General features: G+C 36.3%; 1 protein-coding gene across 1 annotated transcript in view; it reads right to left on the bottom strand.

Annotated features, from left to right (window-relative positions):
• Positions 1-25,435, bottom strand: part of Kcnh8 (potassium channel, voltage gated eag related subfamily H, member 8) — a 404,007-nt gene that overhangs the window by 206,546 nt on the left and 172,026 nt on the right. The window contains exon 4 of the mRNA XM_013022138.1: positions 670-797. Within this exon, the coding sequence (XP_012877592.1) occupies positions 670-797 (128 nt within the window). The remainder of the gene's footprint in view (positions 1-669; positions 798-25,435) is intronic.

Raw genomic sequence — 25,435 nt, 5'->3', positions numbered from 1 at the left:
AAAAAAAAAAAAAAAAGCTAGCTTTGGACATCTACAACTAAATAGGCCTTGATCTGGAATTCTTCATGAAAGTAAAGTCCTTATTTAAAACAAAAATTTTTTTCCCATAGGGATAGACAGGGATAGGGAACTTGATGTTAATTTACTAAAAGCACAACCTTTTAAGGAACTATGAAAGGGATGGCATGTAATTTCAGAGTTATGGTTTCACTCTGGGGATTACCAATTGCGTTCTGTACATAATATGAACTTCTAAATGAAGTAATGAATTTTTGTTCATAAAGGGCAAAATAGATGCAACTACAATTAAATTCAAGGAATTTAAACCAACAAACTCTGGATGTATAATGTGACTTGCCACATCCATTCTTTCATACAGCGCAGCCAGTATGTCCTGATTAGCAGGGTCTGTTTTCCATGTATTACTGCACTGCAATAATACTCTAATCTCTGGGCTGTGATAACTGCATGATTAAGAACTTTTATTTTACACTGCGTTTATGACCACTGGCCTTTCTCAGTTCATTCTCTATAAGCAAGCACAAGCCATAGTAGAAAAAAATAATCTAAGAGAGCCAATAAATGAGTAATTGGAGCTGTTCTTTAGTGAATCCAGCATGGCCATCAAGGGAAACTCTAGCATTCACCATGTGTACACATTCCACCTACATTATTTATTTTCAATTTGTTCTTTTCTCTTCTTTGCAGGTGTCCGGAGATGTGATAAAGGACCGCTCGGCTTCTTCTCCGGGCTGACTCAAAGTGGGTGCCTGCTCTCGACCTTCCTTTGGCTTTGTCTGGGGGAAGTGAAAGAAAACTCATTAGATGCCAACAAATGCATCATTTCATCTCAGGAATGTCATGTTGTGATAGGTTACTCTCAAAATCACATAGTGGCTATCTGTTTCAGAGCTCCTAGTAATCTTTAAGTGTAGCATATTTTAATCCATATATTTCATCATTACATTAACTGAATTTGTTTTTTAAAGTAAAACATACGTAAGAATAGAGGAACATTTCAGCTCATTCAGGAAGGCATTAAGGAGCATTGTTTTCCCTTTCTTGGGATTCCCACATTTCTATCTCTTATTCTACTCACTATGAGAAAATTTCTTTCAGAAAAGTTTTGAAATATATGTTATAGCCACATTTATAATTGTTTATATTTGTATAATGGAATCTACAATAAATACTATTTATTTATTTATTTTTGGTTCAGGGGCTTGAACTCTGGACCTGGGTGCTGTCCCTGAGCTGTTGAGTTCAAGGTTAGCACTTTACCACTTGAGCACAGCACCACTTGTGGCTTTTTCTGAGCAGTTGATTGAAGATAAGAATTTTTTGCTTGGGCTTGCTTTGAAATGTGATCCTTGATCACAGCCTCCTGAATAGCTAGGATTACAGGCGTGAGCCACTGACCCCTAGCTATAAGCACCAATTTTTAACCTCAAAATAAAACTTGCAAGTCATTCCAAATGTATACATTGTAATTCTTTCCTGTCCACGTCATTGGCTACGAGCTTCCATATCAAGAATCTGATTAGCCTTTTCAGTTTAGAATTTATCATGCATATTTAGGATTATAAAGGAGTATAAAAAATAACGTGTAGATAATCCTGGAGTGAAAATTCTTGAATATATGAAGCTTTACGTATGTGGGCCAACATACCAACAAATAAGTCACCAGAGAAGATTATGTGTAAATACATATAGAGTTTTGTATTAACATTCTAAATTTCATTAAAGCAATTTAACAAGTAAAGCAAGTGAATGGATAGCCTACTTTATCATACATAGCTAAATTACAAAATATCACCAGAATGGCATCTAACATTTTGAATGTTGACAAATAACAAACTATAGTTTGGATTTACCTTTTAAATTCATAAATATGGGTGAGCACATCTTTAAATATTTAGTGTTCATTTGCATTGAATTTTCAGAAGTCATTATTTTTGCCAATTATAAAATATGGTACTTTAAATTTGATTTATAATAGTTCTTCATATACTAATTACTATTTTCTTGTCATCTGTGCTGTCAAAAATAACTCCAATTATTTTACTTGACTTTGTGCTTTGCATTCTAAACATTTAAAAGTTTTATGTTATCACACTTATCTACCTTTTAAAAGATTATATCTGCATAGCTCAATTTTTTCCACTTAAAATATATTTAATAATCTAAACATTTCTTCTGATATCACTGTCTTTACATTCAAATGTTTAGACATCTAAGTCCAATTCTGAGCTCATAAAGTGATGTATGAATCTAACTAGTTTATTTCTTTCTAAAGTGTCATTGTCCAATAAAAATAAAGTGTTATACTACTTCAAGAAACATTTAGTCTGTCTTTGGTTAACTGGTCAATACACCATCTTATTCTCAATAAATTGTATCTGTATTTTAAAGTGCCCAAGCCCAGAGTTCAAGCCCAACAACCTACAAAAAAAAATTCAACATTTGAATCCCATTATTTATTTCATCATTAAATTCTCTTTAGCATTACAAACTCTTTCTCATTCACAAAAATAATTAGGTTTGGTGGTTATGCTGGGAAAGCCATGCATATTGATGTATGGTTGTTTTTGTGTACTTTCTAGCTCTGATCTAGATCTTTAGTATTTACTATTTTAGGGACTCCCCATAACACCATGTGAGACAAATATTATATCTTTCATTATATCTTTCATTGACAGATGTGAAAACATATCACATGGTTTTACAGCTGCTAAGGAGTGGAGATAGATGTGAATCCAGATTGGTCTAAAAACCCTAGACCTTACACAAACATCTCCAAGACCTTTTATGACCCCATTGTTCAGGATTGCTGCATCATGTACAGAGTTGAATGGACTGATGGGTATAATTGGCTCTGCCTGAGTTTGAACTTCAAGTCTTCAAAGGACTTTAATGACTCCTCCATCCCCATAGCAGGCTGGGATGCTTGACTGACCAGTAAACAGTATGCTTTATTCAAAGCAAATATCCAATACAATTTTATTTTTATATTTTGTTCACCTGTTACAAGGTAATTTGAAAAAAATAACATAAATATGTTACTTAACCATAGACTTGACTCAATGAAAGGAGATTAAAATAGTATGAAAAGGGGCAGAGTTTTCTTTATTGGCATAAGAATTTTATTTATCTCAAATTCTGCTTGATAAAAAGGTATATTGATACAGAAAACAATGAACATGAGATTGTGAACACAGAGAACATAAACTTACGAGATGTTGCTACTTTTTCATTCCATTTTAGGGCTTAAGATTTAACCAGACTATTCTTACCTTCAGTGTCTATAACAGTGTCATTCACTATCTTATAAATAAAATAAGGTGGCAAGAAAATAAGAAGATGAGAGAGATGTTTGAAAAAGATCTCTCCAAAGCACAAAAGCAGCTTTATGTAAATATGTGGTTGTCTCTGCGTGTATCTGGCTTGTCTGTCTGTGTATTTAAGGAATTACCCAGAATGAAAACAATTGAGCTGTGAGTGAAGACAAGCATTTAACAAAAACAAAACCCTATGAAATGCTTCACCAGGAAGCTCTAGTCTCCATCTCCCCAGCTACCTGAGAGAGGCATGTTCACAGATGGGAGGGTATGGCAGTGAGCCACCATACATCCTGACAGAACAAATTAAAAAAAAAATCACGACTGAAAGGCTAATTTTATTATGTTACTAAAAGTTCAAATCATGTCTTCATGTGTTAAATTTTTTTGGTTCACATGGAACTCTTCTAAGTTACACTTAAAAATGGAAATATTGCTATAGCTGAGAATAAAATAAAGAGTATTAAAATTTGACAACAAATTTAAGTTTTACGAGTTTTAAGACAGTGACAATAGGAATGTGGTAAGGTCAGAAGGCTTTTGCTCTATCAGTTGGGTTTTAGAAGCCAAGCAGACTCACCCCATTTCAAAAAAGACTAGAGTACATATTTATGAAAGTAAAGAAATCGAATTGAGGCATGGCTCAAGAAAAAGCCCAAGTAAGTTTGAGAAGTTCTGAGTTCAAGACCCAGTATTATTGCATGTGTACATGTGCATGCTCTCTCACACACATACCCACTCACACACATACACACACAGAAATTACTATACAAAGAAATGTGATGGCAGGGAGATCAAGCACATAAAGAAAAGTGATAGTTCTAACGGGGAATCCAATGAGCTTATTAGATACCTAACATAGTTTCCATCTGTTCCAGTGTAGGGTTTAACTTCACTGTTCTTAGGTGTCTGTCTGCAGTCAATGAAAATGGATTGTTGGTTCTTTTGAGTTTATAGATTGGCCAGACAGGTATAGAGAAAATAAAGAGGTATGACAAGATTTAAGGTAGATGCAAAAGCAACTTTAAAATGATTATCCATGAAGTGCTAAAGTATGCTGTTGAAATTGTTTTAAGAAGGAAGAGTGATGGGGAGGTGTCATTGATGGGAATGAGTTGGACATGTGTGAAAATGTCACAATGAACATTCTTCCTCGTAAAACTAATGTTGTATAGATAATTAAAAATTAAAGCATAAGGAAAATGAAAGCAACAGTAGTGGGCCAATAGGAAGAAGGTAGGCATTTCAGAGATCTGGGGGTTGTTACCTGGTAAAAGGTGGTAAATGTTGAGATAGAAAGGAGGTGATATAGGGCTGGGAAGGTGGCTCAGTGGTAGAGCGCTTGCCTTGCATGCATGAGGCCCTGGGTTCGATTCCTCAGCACTACATAAACAGAAAAAGCTGGAAGTGGCGCTGTGGCTCAAGTGGTAGAGTGCTAGCCTTGAGCTGAAGAGTGCAGGGACAGCGCCCAGGCCCAGAGTTCAAGCCCCACAACTGACAAAAAAAAAAAAGGAGGAGATGTATTTGTTAGTCCATGAGTGGATGAATAAGCAATTTTAATTATTGACTAATAACAAGTGATGATAATTTTTGGCAAAAAATTAATTTGTTTCTATCTGATGATTTAGAACTTCTGTACAAAACATTATGTATGACTGATATGCCCTAATTCCCCTCAGGGCCTTGGCTTTGTGCCACATTGAATCCTTATTCCATTGGGCATTAGTTCTTTCACTTACTAAAAAGTAAAGTAAGCTGAGGGACAGCAGTTCACACCTGTAAACTTAGCTACCTGGGAGGCTAAGAAATGAGGATCACCGTCCAAAGCCAGCCCAGGCAGCCAAGTCCATGAGACGCTTATCTCCAATTAATCACCAAAAAACTAGAAGTGAAGCTGTGGCTCAAAGTGGTAGAGTGCTAACCTTGAGCCAAGCAGCTGAAGGACAGCATCCAGATCCTGAGTTCAAGCCCCAGGTTGGGCACACACACAAGAAAGAAAAAGAGAAAGAAAATGTCATAGAAATTATGTACTTGTGCAAATTGACACAAGTAGGGGGGTTGATATCTGAATTCGCATTAATGAGAATTGAAATTTCCTGTTCTTTCCTCTACAACATACTGTATTTTAGAACTATGAACACTGACTTTTGTTAAATGTTTTATCTTCTCTGTGTTATCCAGTAGAGTAAAAAATAGGTGTTTCTTAGACAATTGTGTTCTCTTCTAGACTGGGTCTATTCTTCTAGTTTGCTGCATTAAAATAGATATAGGCTGGGAGCCAGTGGCTCACACTTGTAAGTCCTAACTACTCGGGAGGCTGAGATCTGAGCCAGTCTGGGCAGAAAAAGTCTCCATGAGACTCTTATCTCCAATAAACTACTCAAAAAATCCAGAAGTGGTGCTATGGCTCAAGTGGTAGAGTGCTAGCTTTCAACACAAAGAGGCACAGGGGCAGTGCTCAGGCCCTGAGTTCAAGTCGCGAGACCCATAAAAACAAAAAACCAAAACCAAAACCAAAAAGCATATATAGACTGAAAAATGTTCCCTCTTCAGCTTTAATTTGGATTCCATTTCTCTGTTGCCTCAGATCTACCATTGCATTTATGGTTTACTTTTATAATATGCTTAAAAATGTATTTGAGCAGCCAGGCACTGGTGGCTCATGCCTGCAATCCTAGCTACCTAGGAGGGTGAGATATGAAGATTGCAGTTTGAAGGCAGCCTGGGCAGAAAAGCCTCTGTCAGACTCTTATCTCCTATTAACCTCTCAAAACCTGGAAGTGGTGCTGTGGCTCAGGTGGTAGAGTGTTAGCCCTGAGCACAAAGAGTCTCTGGGACAGTGTTGAGGCCCTGAGTTCAAGCTCTACAACCACCACCAACAGCAACAAAAGTATTTGAGCACTTGTCTTCATTAATTTTATTTTTATGCTGGTATTGGAGGCTGAATGCGTGGCCTTGCACCCTGGATTGGCATTGTTTGCTAAAGGTTTGCATTGTATGACTTGGGCCCAAGATTCACTTCTAGCTTGTTGATGGTTAATTAGAGGTAAGAGTCTCATGAACTTTCCAGCCTCCTGAGTAGTTAGAATTACAGGTGTGAGCCATCGTGCCTGGCTCACATTGACTACCAGTGCAGATTTCTGGCTCTGGATGCCCTTCTTAAAATAACTGTTATGAATTTTTATGTTCTGAATTATATAGCATTGAAAGCAAAGGACTGCTAGAGAAATACAAGAGATTCGAAAATTTAGTTGAAATGAAAATTAAAATTTTGCTTCGAAAATTAGTATATTACAGGAGTAAAATCAGCTAAAATTGTAGAGAATTTGGATAGTACTAATATTTATAATCAATGAACGTATATCTAAGGAATCCATCGAACAAGGAATTTCCATTTCTTTTCATATGCAAATGAAACAAATGTAAGTTAGTTTTATGCTGCAAAGACAATTTCAAAATGTTCCAAAAAAGTAAAAATAAAGAAAACCCACCACAACTCATGTGGGTAAAAAAAAAATCTTCCCTCCACTGATCCAAATTTTCACCATTTGAGCTTTTCTGAATTATACTTTTTGAGAGGTATGGCAATTATATATTTTATTATTTTTCCATTTTTGTTATAATAAATTGTATAATAGTCTGTTGTGAATATTTAACTATGAGAGCTTCACAAAGTCAGCTAATTTAGCAGTCAAATAAAATCCATAGCATATTGTTCAGAATAAATGAGAAGTGGGAGATAAAGGAAATGCAGTCAATAGAAATTTAAAACAAAGCCACATGCTAGTGGCTCACGCCTGTAATCCTAGCTTCTCAGGAGGCTTAGATATGAGGATTGCATTGTGAAACCTGTTTGGGAAGGATAAACCATGAGACTCTTATCTCCAGTTAACCTGTAAAAAAGCCAGAAGTGAAGCTGTGGCTCAAGTGGTAGAGTGACCACCTTGAATGAAAAAGGTAAGGGACAATGCCTAGGCAAATACTGGCACACACGCAAACACAAATACACTAGATAGAGATACATATAGAGATAGAGACATATAGCACAATAATAAATAAATCTAAAATGATGCAACCCTATTTGGTCAGCTTCTTATTCATCGACATGGGCTGGCAATTCTAAACAAAGAAAAATCTTTTGTCACTATAGGTTCAAAACAACTGCTATGGTTACTAGCAAATTTTAATAATTAGATGACATGCCAAATGAGTGCATTTGTGATACAAATAATATGATAAGAGGAAACATTTCTAAACTATTTATCTGAAAAAAGACTGGTATAAAATACAAAGATCTCACACAACTCGTGTTAAGAAAAACAGACAATTCAACCAGAAAACAAAAGACAAGAGTCATTTCACTAGTGAATGTACAAAAACAATAATAAATCACATGAAAGTATGTTAATGAACACCAGCTGTTAGGGCCATGAGAATTGAGACTACACTGAGATCTCAATGAACACCTCTTATGACAGCAAAAAAAAAAAAAATACAGTGACAGTACCACATGCCAGAGAGAAGAGAGGAAATAGGGTCTCTCATGCATTGCTGGTGCAAATGTAAATGATCCAGTCACTCTGAAAAGTAGTTTGGCACATTCGTGAAGGAATAGCATCTTAAGCAATTCTTACTATATCAATCAGCAGTTACCTTTTAGCCAACTATCCCAGAGAAATACAATCATGCCCTCACAAACACACAGATGTGTATTTGTCCATAGAAGATTCTCAAGAATTGAGAATAACCAAAATGTCCTTCAAATTGGGAATAGTTCATTGCATGAGTATATTCCTATGGGGAAATACATGCCAGCAATGGATTTCTACCAGAACAGAGAAAACAACAGTGAAAAAAAAAAACTAATGATGGAAGGTTACATACTGTATTTATTATTCCATTTATACAGAATTCTTGAAATGCTCAAAGTAGAAAACAGGGATGATAGGAGTTCTGCTCTATGAAAGTACCAAGATGGAGATTTTATTTTTATTTATTTATATTTTTTTCTAATAAGAATGATCATTTATTTCTTTTTCTTGCATTTTAAAAAATATTGTTATTATAAAGGTAACATACAGAGGGGTTACAACTACATAAATCAGGTAATGAGTACATTTTTTGACAATGTCACCCCTTTCCTCACCCTCTCCCAGTTTTCTCCTTTCCATCCTCATCTATAACTTGTAGAGTTCATTTTCAATGTAGTCCAGTGAGCACCACTGCTGCATTTGTTCGCTCTTTGTCCCTTCATTTCTGGCCTCCCCTTACTTTTCCAAAGACATATAAACAAATAAAAAGAAAACAAAAACAAAAATAGAAAAAAACAACTCTAGTTGTTGATGTCAGTATTTTTGTATGATCATATGCACATATGCATTGTACATTGAGTTTATTTATTAATTTTTTTTCATTAAAAGCAGGATGAATTCAGTTATCAAAGTCAATGTGGATTAGTGGTAGAGTGCTTGCCTAGCATGCATGAAGCCCTAGATTTGATTCCTCAGTACCACATAAACAGAGAAATCCAGAAGTGGTGCTGTGGCTCAAGAAGTAGAATGCTAGCCTTGAGCAAAAGAAGCTCAGGGGCAGTGCCCAGGCCCTAAGTTCAAGCCCAGGACTGACAAAAACAAAACAAAATATAACAAAGTAAAAGGGTAGGATTTGGAGCTGGGGAGAATGATGAAAGGGGTTATGGATATATATATAAAGATAATTTTTTAAAAAATCAATGCTAAAAAGACAAGAGCCAAGTGCCAATGTTTCACGCCTGTAATCCTAGCTACGCAGGAAGCTGAGATCTGAGGATCACAGTTCAAAGCCAACCTATAACCCTCTGTACAGTATCTTTATAATAAAAAGAGTGTTTCAAAGTCTTTAAGTAGTTGTTTAAAAGGATTTGAACATACTCATTTATGGGTACAATGCATCTTGATCTACCCCTTCTATTACTCTCCCCATCTCTCCCAATCCCACTCATCTGTACAAGTTACATATTCACATATGTACATTTTCACATATGGACATTGAATATTATGACTGCATTTGCCTATCCTTCCCATATCCATTTGTCTGCCATTCCTGCCTTTGACTTCCTCCACCAACATATGCGCAACCTTCCTGATGTTCATGTTTTTAAACTGTAAATTAATTGTCCAGAGGAGTAAAAGGAGTAACACCATTGGAACCCTCTTCTGCATATACCATATTTCATTTAACATGTTTGTGTATATATTTGTATCATCTGCAACAAGGAAATCTTGATAGTGGTGGGGATTGCTAGGTATCTTAGTTGTGTTGTTGGTTGCCCAGAGCTGCACTTGTTCAACCACCAATACAACTACACACATATTTCAATGTTTCTTGGTTTTGAAACTGTACCACAATTACATAATTGGAAGTACCAGGAGAAGCAGATGAAGGTCAGTCTGCAGTGTCCTTCAATTTCCCGTGAATCTATAACTATTTTGTTACAAAAATTATTTTCACATTGTGTCTAGTTGTTAATGTCCTTTATTGAATGTAATTGAATCATATTGAGGTGTTTTTAATTGCTTTCCACACTTGGAAATCTAAGTGGCAGAAAAACTTGGAGCTGAGTTTCTGTGCTTGCAGTGAGGGCCTACCCCATGTGGTGTGCAAATTTGTACAAGGCTCCCTCCATGTAGCATTAAAAAATTGTTACAAGATGTTGGTTTCATTAGAAAATGCCACCTTACTATTGTTATGTCATAGAATTTACTGTCAAAATACACATTAACTTACCTACAAGGAAAATATGTATAACTCTATGATTCATACATTTTATGAAATATGGATGGCTTGTTATCATACTATTAATATTTAAAATGGAGCCTAGTAATAATAGAAACTTCCCTTTCGTTAATTAATGAACAAAGTGAAATTCTTCTCTGTTAGGATTTTATATAACAAGGCAGTGGCTCATGCCTGTAATTCTAGCTACTCAAGAGGCTGAGATCTGAGAATTTCCTTTCAAAGCCAGGGACAGGAAATTCCTTGAGACTCTTATTTCCAATTAACCACCAACTATAAGTGGCACCGCGTTTCAAAGTAATAGAGAGCTGGCCTTTAGCAAATAAGGTCAGGCATTGCAAATCTGACCTGCTTAAGAGGCCGTTTGCTTGATTTTATTCCAGCCTTTCACTTAGAATAGGTTTGTTTTTGTGGGCAAGGTGTGTTTCTTGAAGACAGCAGATAGATCATGCTTTTGGATCCTAGTCAATCTATGACATTTATTGGAGAGTTAAGTCCATTAATATTGAGAGTTAGGATTGAGAGATGTTTGGTATGTTATCCACCTTCTTTTTTTGTCAGTAGTGGGGCTTTAACTCTGGGCCTGGGTAATGTCGCTCAGCTCTTCAGCTCAAGGCTAGCACTCTATCACTTGAGCCACAGTGCCACTTCTAGTTTTCTGAGTGGTTTATTGGAGTTAGGAGTCTCACGGACTTTCCTGCCAAGGCTGGCTTTGAACCGTGATCCTCAGATCTCAGCCTCCTGAATAGCTAGGATTACAGGCGTCAGCCACCGGCACCCAGCTGTTATCCACCTTCTTAGGGGCTGTGCCTCATGAATTCTTACTATAATTATCTGGTTCTCTGTTAAGGGGCTGTTTCTCTGTCAGTATCCTGTTCTTGTTGGTTTTCTGTGTAGAGAGTCTTTAAGTATCATTTGAAATGCTAGTTTGGTGAAGATACATTGTTTCAATTTTTTCTTTTCTGTGGAGGTTTGTATTTGTTCTTCACTTATGAAGAAGAGTTTAACTGGGTACACTATTCTTGGTTGTTATCACCATGTGGCATACTTCAAATTCCTCTTGCTTTCATGGTCTCTGCTGAGACATCTGTAGTTATTCTGGTTGGTTTTCCTTTATAGGCGATTGTTCTCTTCTCCCTGGCAGCTTTAAGGATCCTTTATTTGGTCTCTATTGATCCTGTGTGGATTACAGTGTGGTTGTGGTATGTCCTGTTCTGGGCTGGTTTGGAATGTTTAGGGTTCTAAAGGATTCTTGTATTTGGATAGGCCTATCCTTTCTAATGTTCAGAAAGTTCTTTGCTAGGATTCTGTTAAATATATTACCTATCCCTTTAGCTTCCTTTTCTAGACTCTCCACAACAGCTTTTAGCCTTAAATTTGATCTTCTGGTTGTGCTTTGTATCACTCTCTTTTTTTATTGTGAAAATACCATACAGAGGGGTTACAATTACATGGGCAAGGTAATGAGTACATTTCTTATCAAGCATTGTTGCCTCCTCCTTTGTTTCCCCTTCCTGTGCCTTCCCATCTCCCCCTCTCCCCTTCCTCTCTAATCCCCCCCTCCCCGCCAAAGTTGTAATTGTACATCTCATTGTTTCAATGGATCCACCTGTATCCCTATTTAAACAATTTGTTTTTTCCCTTCTCCTCCACAAGTTATACCAACATCAAATACAGTGAAAACAGGGGTTATACCGTGGGAGAGGGACATACAAAGCAACAAAGAAATCATCTTATAAATATATTAGAAACAATCGCAAGACAGAAAAAAAAACATTTGAGTCCTTATCTTGGGGTTCATTTTGCCTAACATCAACTTATCTGACCTTTCCTGCTTGTCTCAGACATATACTAGTAATTGCAAATAAGGGAAAGCATGGGACCTATGTTTCTTTGGGCCTGGCTTATTTCACTTAATATAATTTTTTCCAAGTCATTCCATTTCCTAACAAATGGAGCAATGTCATTCTTTCTGATGGAGGCATAGAATTCCATTGTGTATACATGCCACATTTTCTTGATCCATTCATCTAGGAGGGGTAACCTAGTTGCCGCAGCCTCCAAGAAGGAGGATAACATGACAGGAACTACCAAACACCTCTCATCCTCACTCTCACATTAATGGACTTTACTCTCCAATTAAGCAACATAGTCTGTCTAGTTGGATTAAAAAGCTTTGTATCTCTTACAGGGATATATCTTGTTTCTTGGATTTGTGTTGAGTAATTTTTCTTTCTCTATAAAGTCTCGACTATCTTCAAGTTCAAAGATTTAACTTCTGTATCCTCTAATCTGTTGTCAAGACTTTCTACTTTGTCTTGTAGTTTTCTACCTTCTAATTCGTCAGTTTTGATGGCCTCAATTTCTTTGTTGAAGTTTTGTTTTCAATTTGTATGGATTTCTTACTTCCTTGATTTGATTTTCAGGGTTCTCTCTCCCATCCTTTAGCTGAGTGGCTATAGTTTCATTGGACTCCCTTTCCTTCTGTTGGAATTCATTCAGCTTTCTGTTTGTGGATCCCATCAGTTCCTCTATTAATCTTTGATTAGCTTCATCACGCTTATGCATAGCCATGTGCAGGGCTTTCAATCATTCTATTCAGCATGTTTAGCAGTACTGTTTGTAGAGCATTTTGAGAACTATCCTCTAGGTTTTTCATTAACAACTCTGTGGCCTATTTATTTTGAGGGGGCGTTGAGGTTCCTTTAGTTGCAATTTTTTTCTTGTGTTTCTATGGCTTGTTCTACCCATTTGGAAATGAAAGCAAATCCAATACCACAACATGCAAATCCAATATCACACAATATGAGCCCCTCATATATACACATGTATATATGTATATGTACATATATATCACATATATGCATCTCACACACATTATATATATATATATACACACACACATTTTTTTCACAAAGATGTGTATACTTTATGAGCTTCTCATATATATTGCTGATTCTGGGACATGAACTCAGGGCCTGGGTGTTATCTCTGAGCTTTTGTGCTGAAGACTATCATTCTACCATTTGAACCAAAGCTCCAGTTCCAGCTTTTTGGTGATTAATTGGAGATAAGAGTCTTAGATATTCATGCCCAGGCTGGCTTCAAAGCTAGGCTTATAGTCATGAGCCACTGATGGCCAGCTTCATAGAAATATTGTTAATGACTCATCTTATTCATATTTTGGATAAATATTTTGAATATGGTATATAAACAGAATGAAACAAATCATAATTGTGCAGCTTCATTTCTGATTGGTGTTGATCTGAATATATACTAGTAGAAGGTGATGATAAGGTTCTGAGATTGTGAACCATTTCCTGGGATACAGTCTTCATTAGATTTAAGGTGAGTAGAAATTACTCGCCTTCCCACTTTCTAAATTGATAACAAGACCTAACCTTTTGAAAATTTATTTTTACGAAGTAGTTTTATAAAGGGGTTTCCGTGCCAGCAGTCAGGTTAAGAGTAAAATGCATCTTGGTCAATGTCTCCCCTTTCATCCTTCTCCATCTTTCCCCATCCCATTCCTACTCTCAGGTGAGACTGAGTTTTTAGAGAGTGAGAGAAGGGGTGACATGGTCCAAAATGAAATGTACTCTTTATCTGACTTATGGAACTAACCTCTCTGTATATCATCTTTATAGTAACAATAAAACAATTTGTCAAGTGTGAGTTTTTAATGTTGTGTATTTGATCAAAGATTTAAGCTAGAAATATAGTGTCTATAATTTAGAATTCTTATGTTAGATTCTGTAATACATGCTTTTGTAAAAGAATGCACTTTGTCCCCTTTTCCTCAAATATATAATTTCTAAAGCAAAATGTTTAACTTCCAAATTTCTATAGAGATAAAATTGATACTTGCTTTGAAATGTCTTAGAATCCCTTTACCCCAACCCTAATTCTGCTTCAAACATCACGTTCTACATTTTGAGGGCTCTGAGTAGCACTTAAACTCCATCCTCTGAGTAATTGATCATCCAGTGTATGGTTTTGTTATGGATTTTGTATCAATTATACTTCACTAGAGACTTAATGAATTTACAAATGCATATCTAAATCTGTTCATCCTCTTTAAAAAAATCTAAAGTAAACAAAAACACATTTTCCAAAAAGCTGCCAAACAACCCCAAATGTGGAAATGCAGAATTGACAGTCAAAAATATTGAGATATTTTTGACTTGATATTTTTGAGATATTTTTGACTTTGATATATTAACTTCGGTAAACATTGTCCAGTCCTGTAAATACAAAGCCTGAATCAAATACTGGACTTAGGCTCCTATTATTAGCCTAGCTCTTACCAAACTAATTAACTTGGAAACCAGATTTTATTTGTGTAACTTTTCAGTACAGAAAAATCACAAAATAACAGAATGGTCTGCTAAGGGTGAGTTTTATTAATCGAACTGGCTATATGTAATCCAATCAGACACTTAATTTCCTAGGAATGTGTTTGTGGGTATGCCCATGTACAATCAGTTAGCTTTGTTTATAGCAGATTAGCTCCCATAATTCAAACATTTACATCCTAAAATTTCCAATCAGATAACAGCCTTAAGAGAAAAACCGGAATTATCTTGCCCATGTAATTGTAACCCCTCTGTGCAGTATTTTCACAATAAAAAAAGAGAAAAACAGGAGTTTCCTAAAACCTAAATTCTACTTCAAGAAAGTAGCATCCATTCCTACCTGAAGGTTTCCAGTTGGATATACACATTTTAGAATTGTAATGCTATTCACTTGCATGTGTTAATTCCTTGAAGTAAAACTCTTAATAGCTGTACTCATATGCACATGTAACTATTTCTCTGTATTTCTATGTTTTTATGTCTCTATGTATATATCTGTTTCTTATTGTTTGTAGAACTTTGACTGATATATTCAGCATCCAACTTCAAGTATTATAGTAGGTGCTGGTGGCTCACGCTTTTAATTCTTGCAACTGAGGAAGCTGAGATATGAGGATTATAGTTCAAATCCAGACTGAGAAGAAGCCCATGAGACTCTTACCTCTAAGAAACTATTCAGAGAAAGCCAGAAGTGGTAGTGTGGCTCAAGCAGTAGAGCACAAGCCTTGAGCACAAAGAGGCTCAGGGATAGTGCCTAGGCCCTGAGTTCAAGCCCCAGGACCAGAAAAAAAAAGAATTATGAATACAATCAGAGTCTTTTTTAGTTCCACTCACTTCTCTAAGTTCTTGGGAGGCAAATTCAAGACATTGAATTTACCTGTCTATCTTGGTATTTATCTCTATCCACATCTGTACATACACACGTAGGATAAAATGTTCTAAAATCACCATTATAATAATGATCACATGAAAATATAATAGCAGTGATTTAGTATTACCAAATATTCAGCCATTGAGAAGCTGTAATTTTTAAAGAGAAATATTTTATGCCCTCTATTTTCATCCTGTGAGGATAGAAAAGCATGTGAGAGATTCAGAAAAATTTACTAGCTAATGCTGTAAGTCAAGAAAACTCACTTCTAGAGGCCACTCTGTTCTGGTGTCACAAAATGGGCTTTTGAGTTATGTCATTTAAAGAAAGGGCAATTATTAAATAATTAATGTTAAGTCAAATCAGAAGAGTAGCATTGCTTCTAACTTGATCAAACTATAAAATAAATGATGCAAACTATTAATTTTTACTTTAAAGAAAGTCATACTATGATATGCTTTCAGTGAATTTACAGCTATTTGGTCTCATCGGTTAGAGATTTCATGTTCTTCTACAGAGATTGGTATTTACTATGATTTTGAACTTTCCTGTTTTAGTAGGCAATATGACATTTAAAGAGAGCATAAAAATGTTTTATGGAATTCAGACATCAAAATGTAGTTTTTAAAACCTGACACATCACAACAAATTATTATCCTTTGTCTAGATGTATCCTGCAAGACCTAAGAAGTTATAAAAATGACAGAGTTTTCCTCTGGTTAAACTTTCTTAAGAAATCCAGTGATAAAATAAAACCTAAAATGGTCCTATTCGTGGTTAAGACTAAAAGGAATTTTTTTGCTCCCCTATTTCCTGTTTTAACCTCTAAATATTATTACAAATCTCTGTGTTTATGTAATACCAGGATGACACTAATCTAAGTATAATTGTGATGGTCCTCAAACTAATTTTAATTTAACTTAGATTTCAGCATAAATGACTCTCACAAGAGTTTCACAAAGCATGCTGGAAATTCATTAAGTCTAATTATGTACAATGCAATCAGATCTACAAGAAAGATGTGTAGAGACACCACACTGACCTACTCAAGGTTTGATGTTGCCAAAGTCTTCTCTGATTGCAAAGATGGTCCTGACTGAAGATGGATGGTGTGACCTTGACACGGACAAACTTGTTGAAAACAAGGAAGGAGTTACAAGATAGAAAAACAACAACAACAAAAGGAAAAGTAGGCCTTTGATTTGACTCAACAAAGATACATTTGGCCAAATTCAAGGAATAAGAATATCAAAGACTAAGAGGACTTAAACAAAAACATATTAGCATTCCTTATAGTATGCTATAACAGGATATGTGATGGATGTTATGAGATATGAAGTTGGGAATAAACTTTCACCTACGTATATGTTAAAGAAGTTAATATTCATACTTTTTTGTGGCAGTATTAGGCCTTGAATTCAGGGCTTAGGAATTGTCCTTGAGCTTTTATGCTTAAGAGTAGAACTTTACTACTTGAGCCACAGCACCACTTCTGGTTTTTTTCATAGTTAATTGGATAAAGTCTCATGGACTTTCCTGCCCTGTCAGTCTTTGAACTGCAGTCCTCAGATCTCAGCCACTTGAATAGCTAGGATTATAGATGTGACCTTACATAGTATTTACTTTTCAAAGAAATATAGAGGTAATTTAAAAGGGGAAGATCATATTTGACCTTCACTTTTGGATTTATATTAAAGTACATACTAAAGAAAGATTTTAGGAAGTAGCACTGTGGCTCAAGTGGTAGACCGCTTGCTTTGAGTTGAAGAGCTAAGGGACAATGCCCAGGCCCAGAGTCCAAGCCCCAAGACTGATTTTAAAAAAAGAGAAAGATTTTAGAAGTAGAAAGAGGGAATGATGGTTATTTGTTTCTAAAACTTTATTGGAATGATAAGAAGAATGTGCCCTAATTATTTAGTGTCTTAGAACACAATTGTGAGAGTAAGAATCAAGGATATCAATAAGGAAATGATCTAGCAACACACACTAATGAGGTCCTTGCATGTTCCAACTATAACAAGAATTATAATGTGATAGAAGCAAAATTTACTTTTTCACTATTATATGTTAATGCTTAGTGACACATTGGTTAGGAGTTTCTTTGGTGGAAATTCTAATCACACAGAATAATACACAAATCAAGGAAGATTCTGTGTTTCTACCAATTTTGTCTTTTCAAAAATTACAGTCACTCAATTGCTCCTAATCATGGCCATTACTATCAATTTCTATTTTTTTCTCACAGAATTTATCAATTCACCGAGTAATGCTGTCTGTGGAATAGTTCAGGGATGATGTGGCTATAAAAGCCAATATTTATTGATTCTTTTAGTCACTTGGGGGAAGAATTTACTTCAATATTCTGTTACTAAAATTATGTAAATTGTTTAGCCAGTATGTAAAATAAGAGTGAGGTGACCAGGGAGATAATGGCATAAAGACTCTCCCTAAGTCATCGCTGGACACAATGCTCATGAAAAGATTTCAGAACATGGGGAATTAAAATACAAAGTTGAAGACATTACACCAAGTACCAGATGCCTCAAACAAGAATTTTAGAGGTAACAAGATATCATATGGAAGTGATAACAAGAAGAGATGTATTGCCCAGCAAAAGAAAAATGCGAGCTGAGGTCTAGGGGAGCATAACACAGAAAAGACTGGAATCCTCTCAGTATGGAAGAGTAGTCATTGTCAAAGTTATCAGTAGGCTTAGGAAAATATACGTATTTGATTGCTATAAGCAATGTTTAGAAATTTACAAAAAGAAATGCTTCTTTTAGTCAAAACAAAAGTATTTAGTTTCAGTTCACCAATATGTATAAATCACTTGAGGTAAGTTTTTCCCTCTGTGCTTGGTTCATAAATGAGAAGGTAAGAGAGGTAAGAGGTAAGAGAGCTGATTCGCCTTGTACAGTGTCCATAATAATTTTATTATAATAATGTTGGAAATTGAAATGAGACAATATTTTTCTCACTGTTGTTCCCTAATGTCCTATACTGAAGAGCTTATTGGTTCTGAATTTGTGTCAGAAGTCAAAATGAGAAATACATGGCCATACTTTCAGGCAATGATGGAACCCAACAGGATATTCAAAGAAATCAATTCAGAAACAGGACACTGCTGGCTCATATGTACAATCCTAGCCAACCAAGAGCCTAAGATCTGCAGGACTTCTGTTCAAAAGACCTTGAGACTCCCACAAAATGCTAGACTAGAGGTGTGGCTCAAATGGTAGAGCTACGACCATAAATAAGAAACTCAGGTGAGAATCTGAGGTCCATTACTAGTATACAACCAAAATACTATTACTGCTACTACTACTGCTGCTGTTGCTGCTGCTACTACTACTATAATACAGCTAGGAGCATAAGTGTAGTAATAAAAGAAGAAGAGGGAGAATTATTTGAAAATCTGTGCCAATGCCTTGTCTATAAGGTCAACAAGCAAATTCAACCTATTCATATAGATTTAGAACATCTATTTTGATGTTGAAAAAGTAAATCACACTTTTTAAATGTAAAGAAAAGTTGATAATCTAATCTATACAGACAAAGAGTATCATGGGAAGTTAGAAAATGACCCATCTAATTCTTGGGGCTCCCAAGACAATGATGTCCAATTAATGTTTATTTTTTTTTACAATTGTATCCTTCTTATTTATTAGTATAAAGGTGACCTACAGAGGGGTTACTGTTACATAGGTCAGGTAAAGAGTATACTTTTTTTTTTGGATAATGTCACCCTTTGCATACTCTCTTCCCAGTTTTTCTCTACCACTGGAGTCTTAGCTCTATTCCCCATGTTTTGGTGGTTAATTGGAGCTAAGATTCTCAAGGACTTTTTTTTTTAATCTAGGCTTGCTTCCAATTGTAATCCTCAAATCTCAGCTTTCTGAGAAGCTAGTGAGTCACCCACTCCAGATTCTAGTCTTGATTCTAAATTCAGTAAAATCACTAATATAGGTAAATGAATAGACCTTATAAAACACACAAAAGAATTGTTATGAGGCATTTTAAAGCATTCTTGATAAGCCAGTAGTTTGTCCATCCATTAAGAGATACTATATAATGTCATAGTTTGTGATGGAAAATGACTTAACCTAAAGCACCCAGTCTTAGAGCTATCCTTGCTGCAAACCTGGCTGAACTATTTCCTTTTCCCAATCCCCTGGACAAACAAACCCTATGGTTTGGGGGAAAAGAACCTTAGATCAAGGCCATGTCTGATGCTGAGACCCCTGATAAACACAGAGGCTGCTGAGACCTTGAAACTCCAACTCCACTTCCATCTCACCCTGCTTCATTTCTGCCTCATTATTAAAGAGACCAGAATTGTAAGGGAAGCTCATGCTGAAAGAAATTCGATCACCAGGTCTCACTCCCAAATAAAATCTGTTGAGTTCACTTTCTGACCTTTCTTTATCCTGATAACCTCATGATTCAATTTACTTTCAGTTTGGTTCTTAAAATGTCTGAAAAGCTCACCTGTTGAAGTGCCTTGTGGATGGCACTATCGGGAGGTGGGGGGAACATCTGGGCCTACTCAAGGGACTTTGGGTCATTGGCAGGGAATAGCAAGGCTCTGATCCAATTCCTCCCGCTTTCTCTTCCTGGTTTTCATGAAGTGAACAGCTTGATATCCTCACATCCTCCGTACCAAGATGTTTGACATTACCTCAGGCCCAAAGCCTCAGGGCCAAACAACAGTCTACAGAAACTTTGAAAACCTCAGGGAAAATAAATCTTTCCTCTCTTTAACTTGTAGATGCCAGGTGTTTAGTACTAGCATCAGGAAGCTGACTAACACACAGATTCACCTTTTTTTCTTTTTTTTAAAGAAACTGTCTTGTTTTGGGCTTGTACCATCACACCCCATTTATTTGCTTTTTAGTAATCAAAATAGGTATCCAAAGGATCTCTGTAAACTCTTAAATATGCAAGAAGCTACCCAGGGTTGCAGAGGTGTCACAGAGAAAGCAGGCAAGCTTTTATGTCTCATTATCTTGGTCAGATCCTGCGGATTCCGAGGATTCTAATACTTGGCAGTTTTTACTCTAGGGTGACCTCAGAGACCCAAATCTCCTGTTCACAACTCTTGAGTCAGAAAGCCAACCATCATTTTCTTTACCATTTTACTCCCCATCTCCTAATTTCAACTCTCTCTTTTTCCGTGCCATTTCTGTAATGGTTTGAGAACATGAGTACTTCTAAGACCACCATGGAGAAAATTCACTCTTCCCTGCCTTCAAACCAATCTGTATAAACAACCTTATCAATTTCAATTTTAATGTAAGCTACCGGACTTCCTGTGACCTAATAGTTAAAATATGACATGAGATATGTAACACACCACAAACAACAATCTTATCCATTCTTAGTCTATACACTTTAAATATTCAATGTGATGAGTAAAATAAAACTTAAATAAGACCCAGGTCAATGAGACTTTCCAAAGCATTATGTCTAGTGATGTCTAATGATCAGAAAAACCCACACTCCACAGTAGGTATCCCAAGTCCTTATTCAAATGCTATTTTCAATATAGAAAGATCTAGGTTTAGCTGGGCACCTATGGCTCATGACTGAATTCCTAGCTACTCAGGAAGCTGAAATCTGAAGATCACAGTTCAAAGCCAGCTCAGGCAGGAAAGTCCATGAGACTCTTATCTCCAATGAATCACAGCAAAAGCTGGAAGTGGCACTGTGGCTCAAGTGGTAAAGTGCTAGCCTTGAGCAAAAAAGCCTAGGGACAACACCAGGAACAGAGTTCAAGCCCCGGGATTGGCAAAAAAAAATTTTTAAGGCTAGGTTTGGAGGTTTTCAAAGGAAAAATCACTTGTTCAACATCTAGAACAGAGATGTGTGTGTTTCAATCCAGTATTTGTTATAAATGAAGTTTTATTGGAACCCTGCTGTGAAAATTTGTTCACATGTTATCTGAAGCTTTTTTCCTGATATAGTGGATGATAAGTTGTTGTGGCAGGTGTTGTATGACCCACAAGACCCCAATCACTATCAGATTTTTTACAGAAGGTTTTGGTGATTTCTAATCTAGATTTAAGAACAAATGTCAGAGAAAATCTGAGCTAACTGTTTTTCAAACTATATCCCATTTAACAACTAATTTTCTACAGAAGAAGAGGGTATCACGACCGAGTTTTATCAAAACACTTGGAAATTAAACTTCATATATTTGATCCCAGGGTTTTAGGTAGATAGTGGTTTAAAGCAGGTGGGCACATCAGCAAGTGTGTGTGAAGTTCAACTATTTCCCAATTCTATCATTTCACTTTTATGGCATGTAAAACATCCTAATGTAGAGCTTAAGAGAATCAAATCATTAAAGTACTACTGCTATAATCAAATCCATACTAAATTCAGCAGGAATGCTAACGTTTATTTTTATCCTTCTGGAATAGGACCATAGGTTGTCAAGGGTGGTCATGTGACCATCTATAATCCTATGCATGAAATTCCTTAGGAAGTGTTATTTCACCCTGACCAGAGCTGCCTACTGAGTTTTTCAACTGAATCTGGGGTATGTCCGATATAATGTACACTTGTACATGTCATGTATGAGAACCTAGGCAGAGCAGAAGTTTGGTTAGAATATTGTATGCGGCAAACACTCTGGTTTTAGTAGACTTAGATGGGAAAGTTGAAAGATAAGGTCTTTAGTTCACAACCCATGAGTATTTATGATCCAACATCCCATAAGCCTTTCTGACCCAAGGTGTAGTTATGGAACTAAAGGTCTTATGATGAAAGAAGTCTTAGAAATGGTCTTGTCCAATTCCTTCATGTTGTAGTAGGAAAACTGCAAGTAGGAGAGGTAAACAGGCTGAGGTCACATTGTTAACTAGAAACAGAAATAAGACATGGAAACTTTAACTCCTAAATCCTTTTATTGTATCACAAGGCTAGCAACAAGACCTATTGCAGATCTGATTAGGAAACATAGAAAAGCTGCCTCAGGTAACTCTAAGTAACTTAACCTCCCTTTCATTGTCTTCTTTGGCCAGAAAACTCAGTCAGCACTGAGTGAAGTATAAAACTAAATGTCCCTAGCAGTGGCCTGTGATGGGAAGTCTGCTCTGCCTCAGTGCTCTCCCACTGAGCGCTACCACTCATGTTCTTGGAGTTCCCAAGCAGCTCACAGCCAAGGATGTCTCTGAGAATCTTAAATGCCAGCAACAGAGCAGGAAGACAGATTAGAAAGAGCTTTAGGAAGCTTGGACACTTCAACTATCTAATTCCGAAGAATAGATATGTGAAACAAGGCAAAATCATGCATTTAAGCTGATGGCATTTTGACCCATGAAATGCTCCCAGCATCCATTAAGACAATGGCTGCATCTTTTCAGAGCAAACTGAAGCTGAGAGGAGCCTTGTGGAAGGTGTGATCCAGTGATGTCAGGGTTTCAATTAGATGGTTTACAGAAGCAGTGAGAGAGCAAACTCTTGACTTAATTTTAATATGGTATAAAACTTTGTGGTCATCAAGAAGGATAGGGTTTGATAATACTCTTCTAATCTGTGCTATCTTGAGTAATATTTACTCACCTGAAGCTCTGATTGATTAGCAAGTAACCCCAGAAGGATTCTGGGAAGTGATTGGTGGTCCAGAAATGTCTATAGTCATGGTTTCCCTTCCTTCAATAAAGTAGGGGTATAAACTATTTGTAACTATGAAAATGGTACCAGGCACCCTGTTTGGGATACTATTTCTTAGAAGGAAGTGGGCAGGTAGAGAATGGATTGGAATATACGGTTAACTTCCTAAATGGGTTGGAATATAATGTTAACTTATGGACATGTCACATAATCCTCTCCTGTGTAAAAGATATAAGCCAATAAAAACATGAAAGAAAATAGAATAAAATACAAAAAATATAGAAGCAAAGAAGTGAGATTATCAAATGAATGTAGGGTATGTATGAGGAAGTTAAGGCCCATGTCTGCAAGGGTCTTCAAGAACTCACCTGCCAAAAGTAGCTTGCCAAATTTCCCATTTCTAGGTCAATTGTATTCCACTATTATATACTACTTTATTTTTATTTTTTGTATGCAACTTTATAAGTGGGATTTTCTATAGCAAACCTGTCACAAAGCTCTGTCTTCCACATATTTTAATATGAGGAAAGAAATAAGGAAGAAAAATCATGGAGGTAGAGATAGAAATAATTTAGTTCTTTTTTATGCCATTGATGAATTTATAGACATTTGCACTTTTAAAGTGCTTGATTTCAAGCAAAGACATTTAAGTTGAACACACTAGAGTCACCTAAGTCAGTATGTAATTTGAATTTTCAGATAATTTTCGAAAATAGTACAATCAATATTACACTGTTTGAAAGTGTAAAAACACTGTGTAGATGAACAAGTTTGAGAAAAGCAGCCCTTAGGTCTAAAGATTCACCATTAGTCTAGGAGAATCTAATCTATATCAATTAAGATACTAGAGACTCTTCAGCAATTGACAAAACAAATTCTATTTGAATTGACTAAACAAAGGGAAAGGGAGATTTTGATCAAGCCTCTGGTTAACTCCACTCTTAAAAAGTTTGGAAGGATTTTCATCACCTTAATTTTCATCTAGAAAAAATACAGGCCTGCATTTTCCCTTTCCTCTGTGTTGCTGAGATTATGTCTACCTCTAAGCCAAGCCACGACTAGACAGCAGCTCTGTCCAACACAGCCTGTGTTACTTCCATCCCTCTAATCTGTAAGAAAAGATGAAAAAGTTGGCCAGAACAATAGCCTGAGTGACCCCTTATCTTCCAAGTAGTTTATAGAGAATAAAACCAATAAATACAAGATGGTACCGGACACCAGTGGCTTACACCTGTAATCCTATCTACTCAGGAGTCTGAGATCTGAGGATCACAGTTCAAAGCCAGCCTGGGCAGGAAAGTCTATGAGACTCTTATTACCAATAAAAACCACCAGAACACTGGAAGTGGCACTGTGGCTCAAGTGGTAGAGTGCTAGACTTGAGCTGAAAAGCTGAGAGACAGCACCCAGGCCCAGAGTTCAAGTCTCACAACCGACCAAAAAAAAAACAAAAAAATATGAGAAGGCCAAGAAGCAAAACCTAGCCTTGCCATCGTACACTAAAAATTATTGAAGATATATATGACATGGAAAAAGGTAGCATAAAAGGCAATAAATGCATAGCAGTTTATAGTCAAGGCTCAGGAACTACAAAGTATAGGTTCAAATCCTCACTTCACCATTTACTAAGGTTTGTGAGCCCAGGAAGGTGATTTAGTCTCCCATTTATTTATTTCTAAAACATGGTGAAAGCAATAATACCTACACAGAGTATTTTGTGATAATTAAATGTGGTAAAAGCAATAAAATGCCTGATCATCTACCAAAACGTTACCTCATTGTTATTGTCATTGTTACTAATGTTAGCTGTGAAAAGCAAATATAAAACACCAGTGGCTAGAAAGTATTCCTACACTGAGCAGGGAAGAACATTGAAAAGAGCACTGAACAGAGAATAGAAGACAGCTGTAATGGGCCATGGGGTGAGGAGACCTTCCCAATGGGAACAGCAATGGTCCGTGCCAAAACACGATGTTGTAACAAAACAATAGTCAACTATAGACATACCAATTTGACAGGGATGCTTTATGCATATTTTGGGATTTCTGGGGTGTAAAGTCCTGTTTCTTCCTGCCATAAATTTCATGTATGTAAGAGAATCTTTTAAAAAATGACTTACATAACAGCATGGAAGAACAGAGACCTAGATGATAGATGAGAGAGAACATTTAAGGACCTCAGCTTAAATCATTAAGCATCCTCCCTCACCCATGCATGCCAAATCCAATAGAAATATTGTAAGATAAGCATTTTGCCAGTGTCAAGTGCTAATCCTATTTTCACATTCTGATTCTACTGGAATGCTAAAGAATTGTGAGTGATTCAGTGTTATTTCTGCTTGCTACTGATGCTCACATCACTAATTTGTGCTTGTTAGCAACTTTGGAATTTCCCTTTAAAAACTGATTTAATTTAATCCTTGGTTTTCATTATGTCAGAAATCCAGAAATCATATTTGCTGTTTATGTTTGGCATCAAGG

The sequence above is a fragment of the Dipodomys ordii genome, unplaced genomic scaffold, assembly GCF_000151885.1.
Source record: "Dipodomys ordii isolate 6190 unplaced genomic scaffold, Dord_2.0 Scaffold60, whole genome shotgun sequence".
Taxonomy (NCBI): domain Eukaryota; kingdom Metazoa; phylum Chordata; class Mammalia; order Rodentia; family Heteromyidae; genus Dipodomys; species Dipodomys ordii.
Note: the sequence above shows the minus strand (reverse complement) of the source record. Positions and strands in the feature narration are given on the sequence as shown.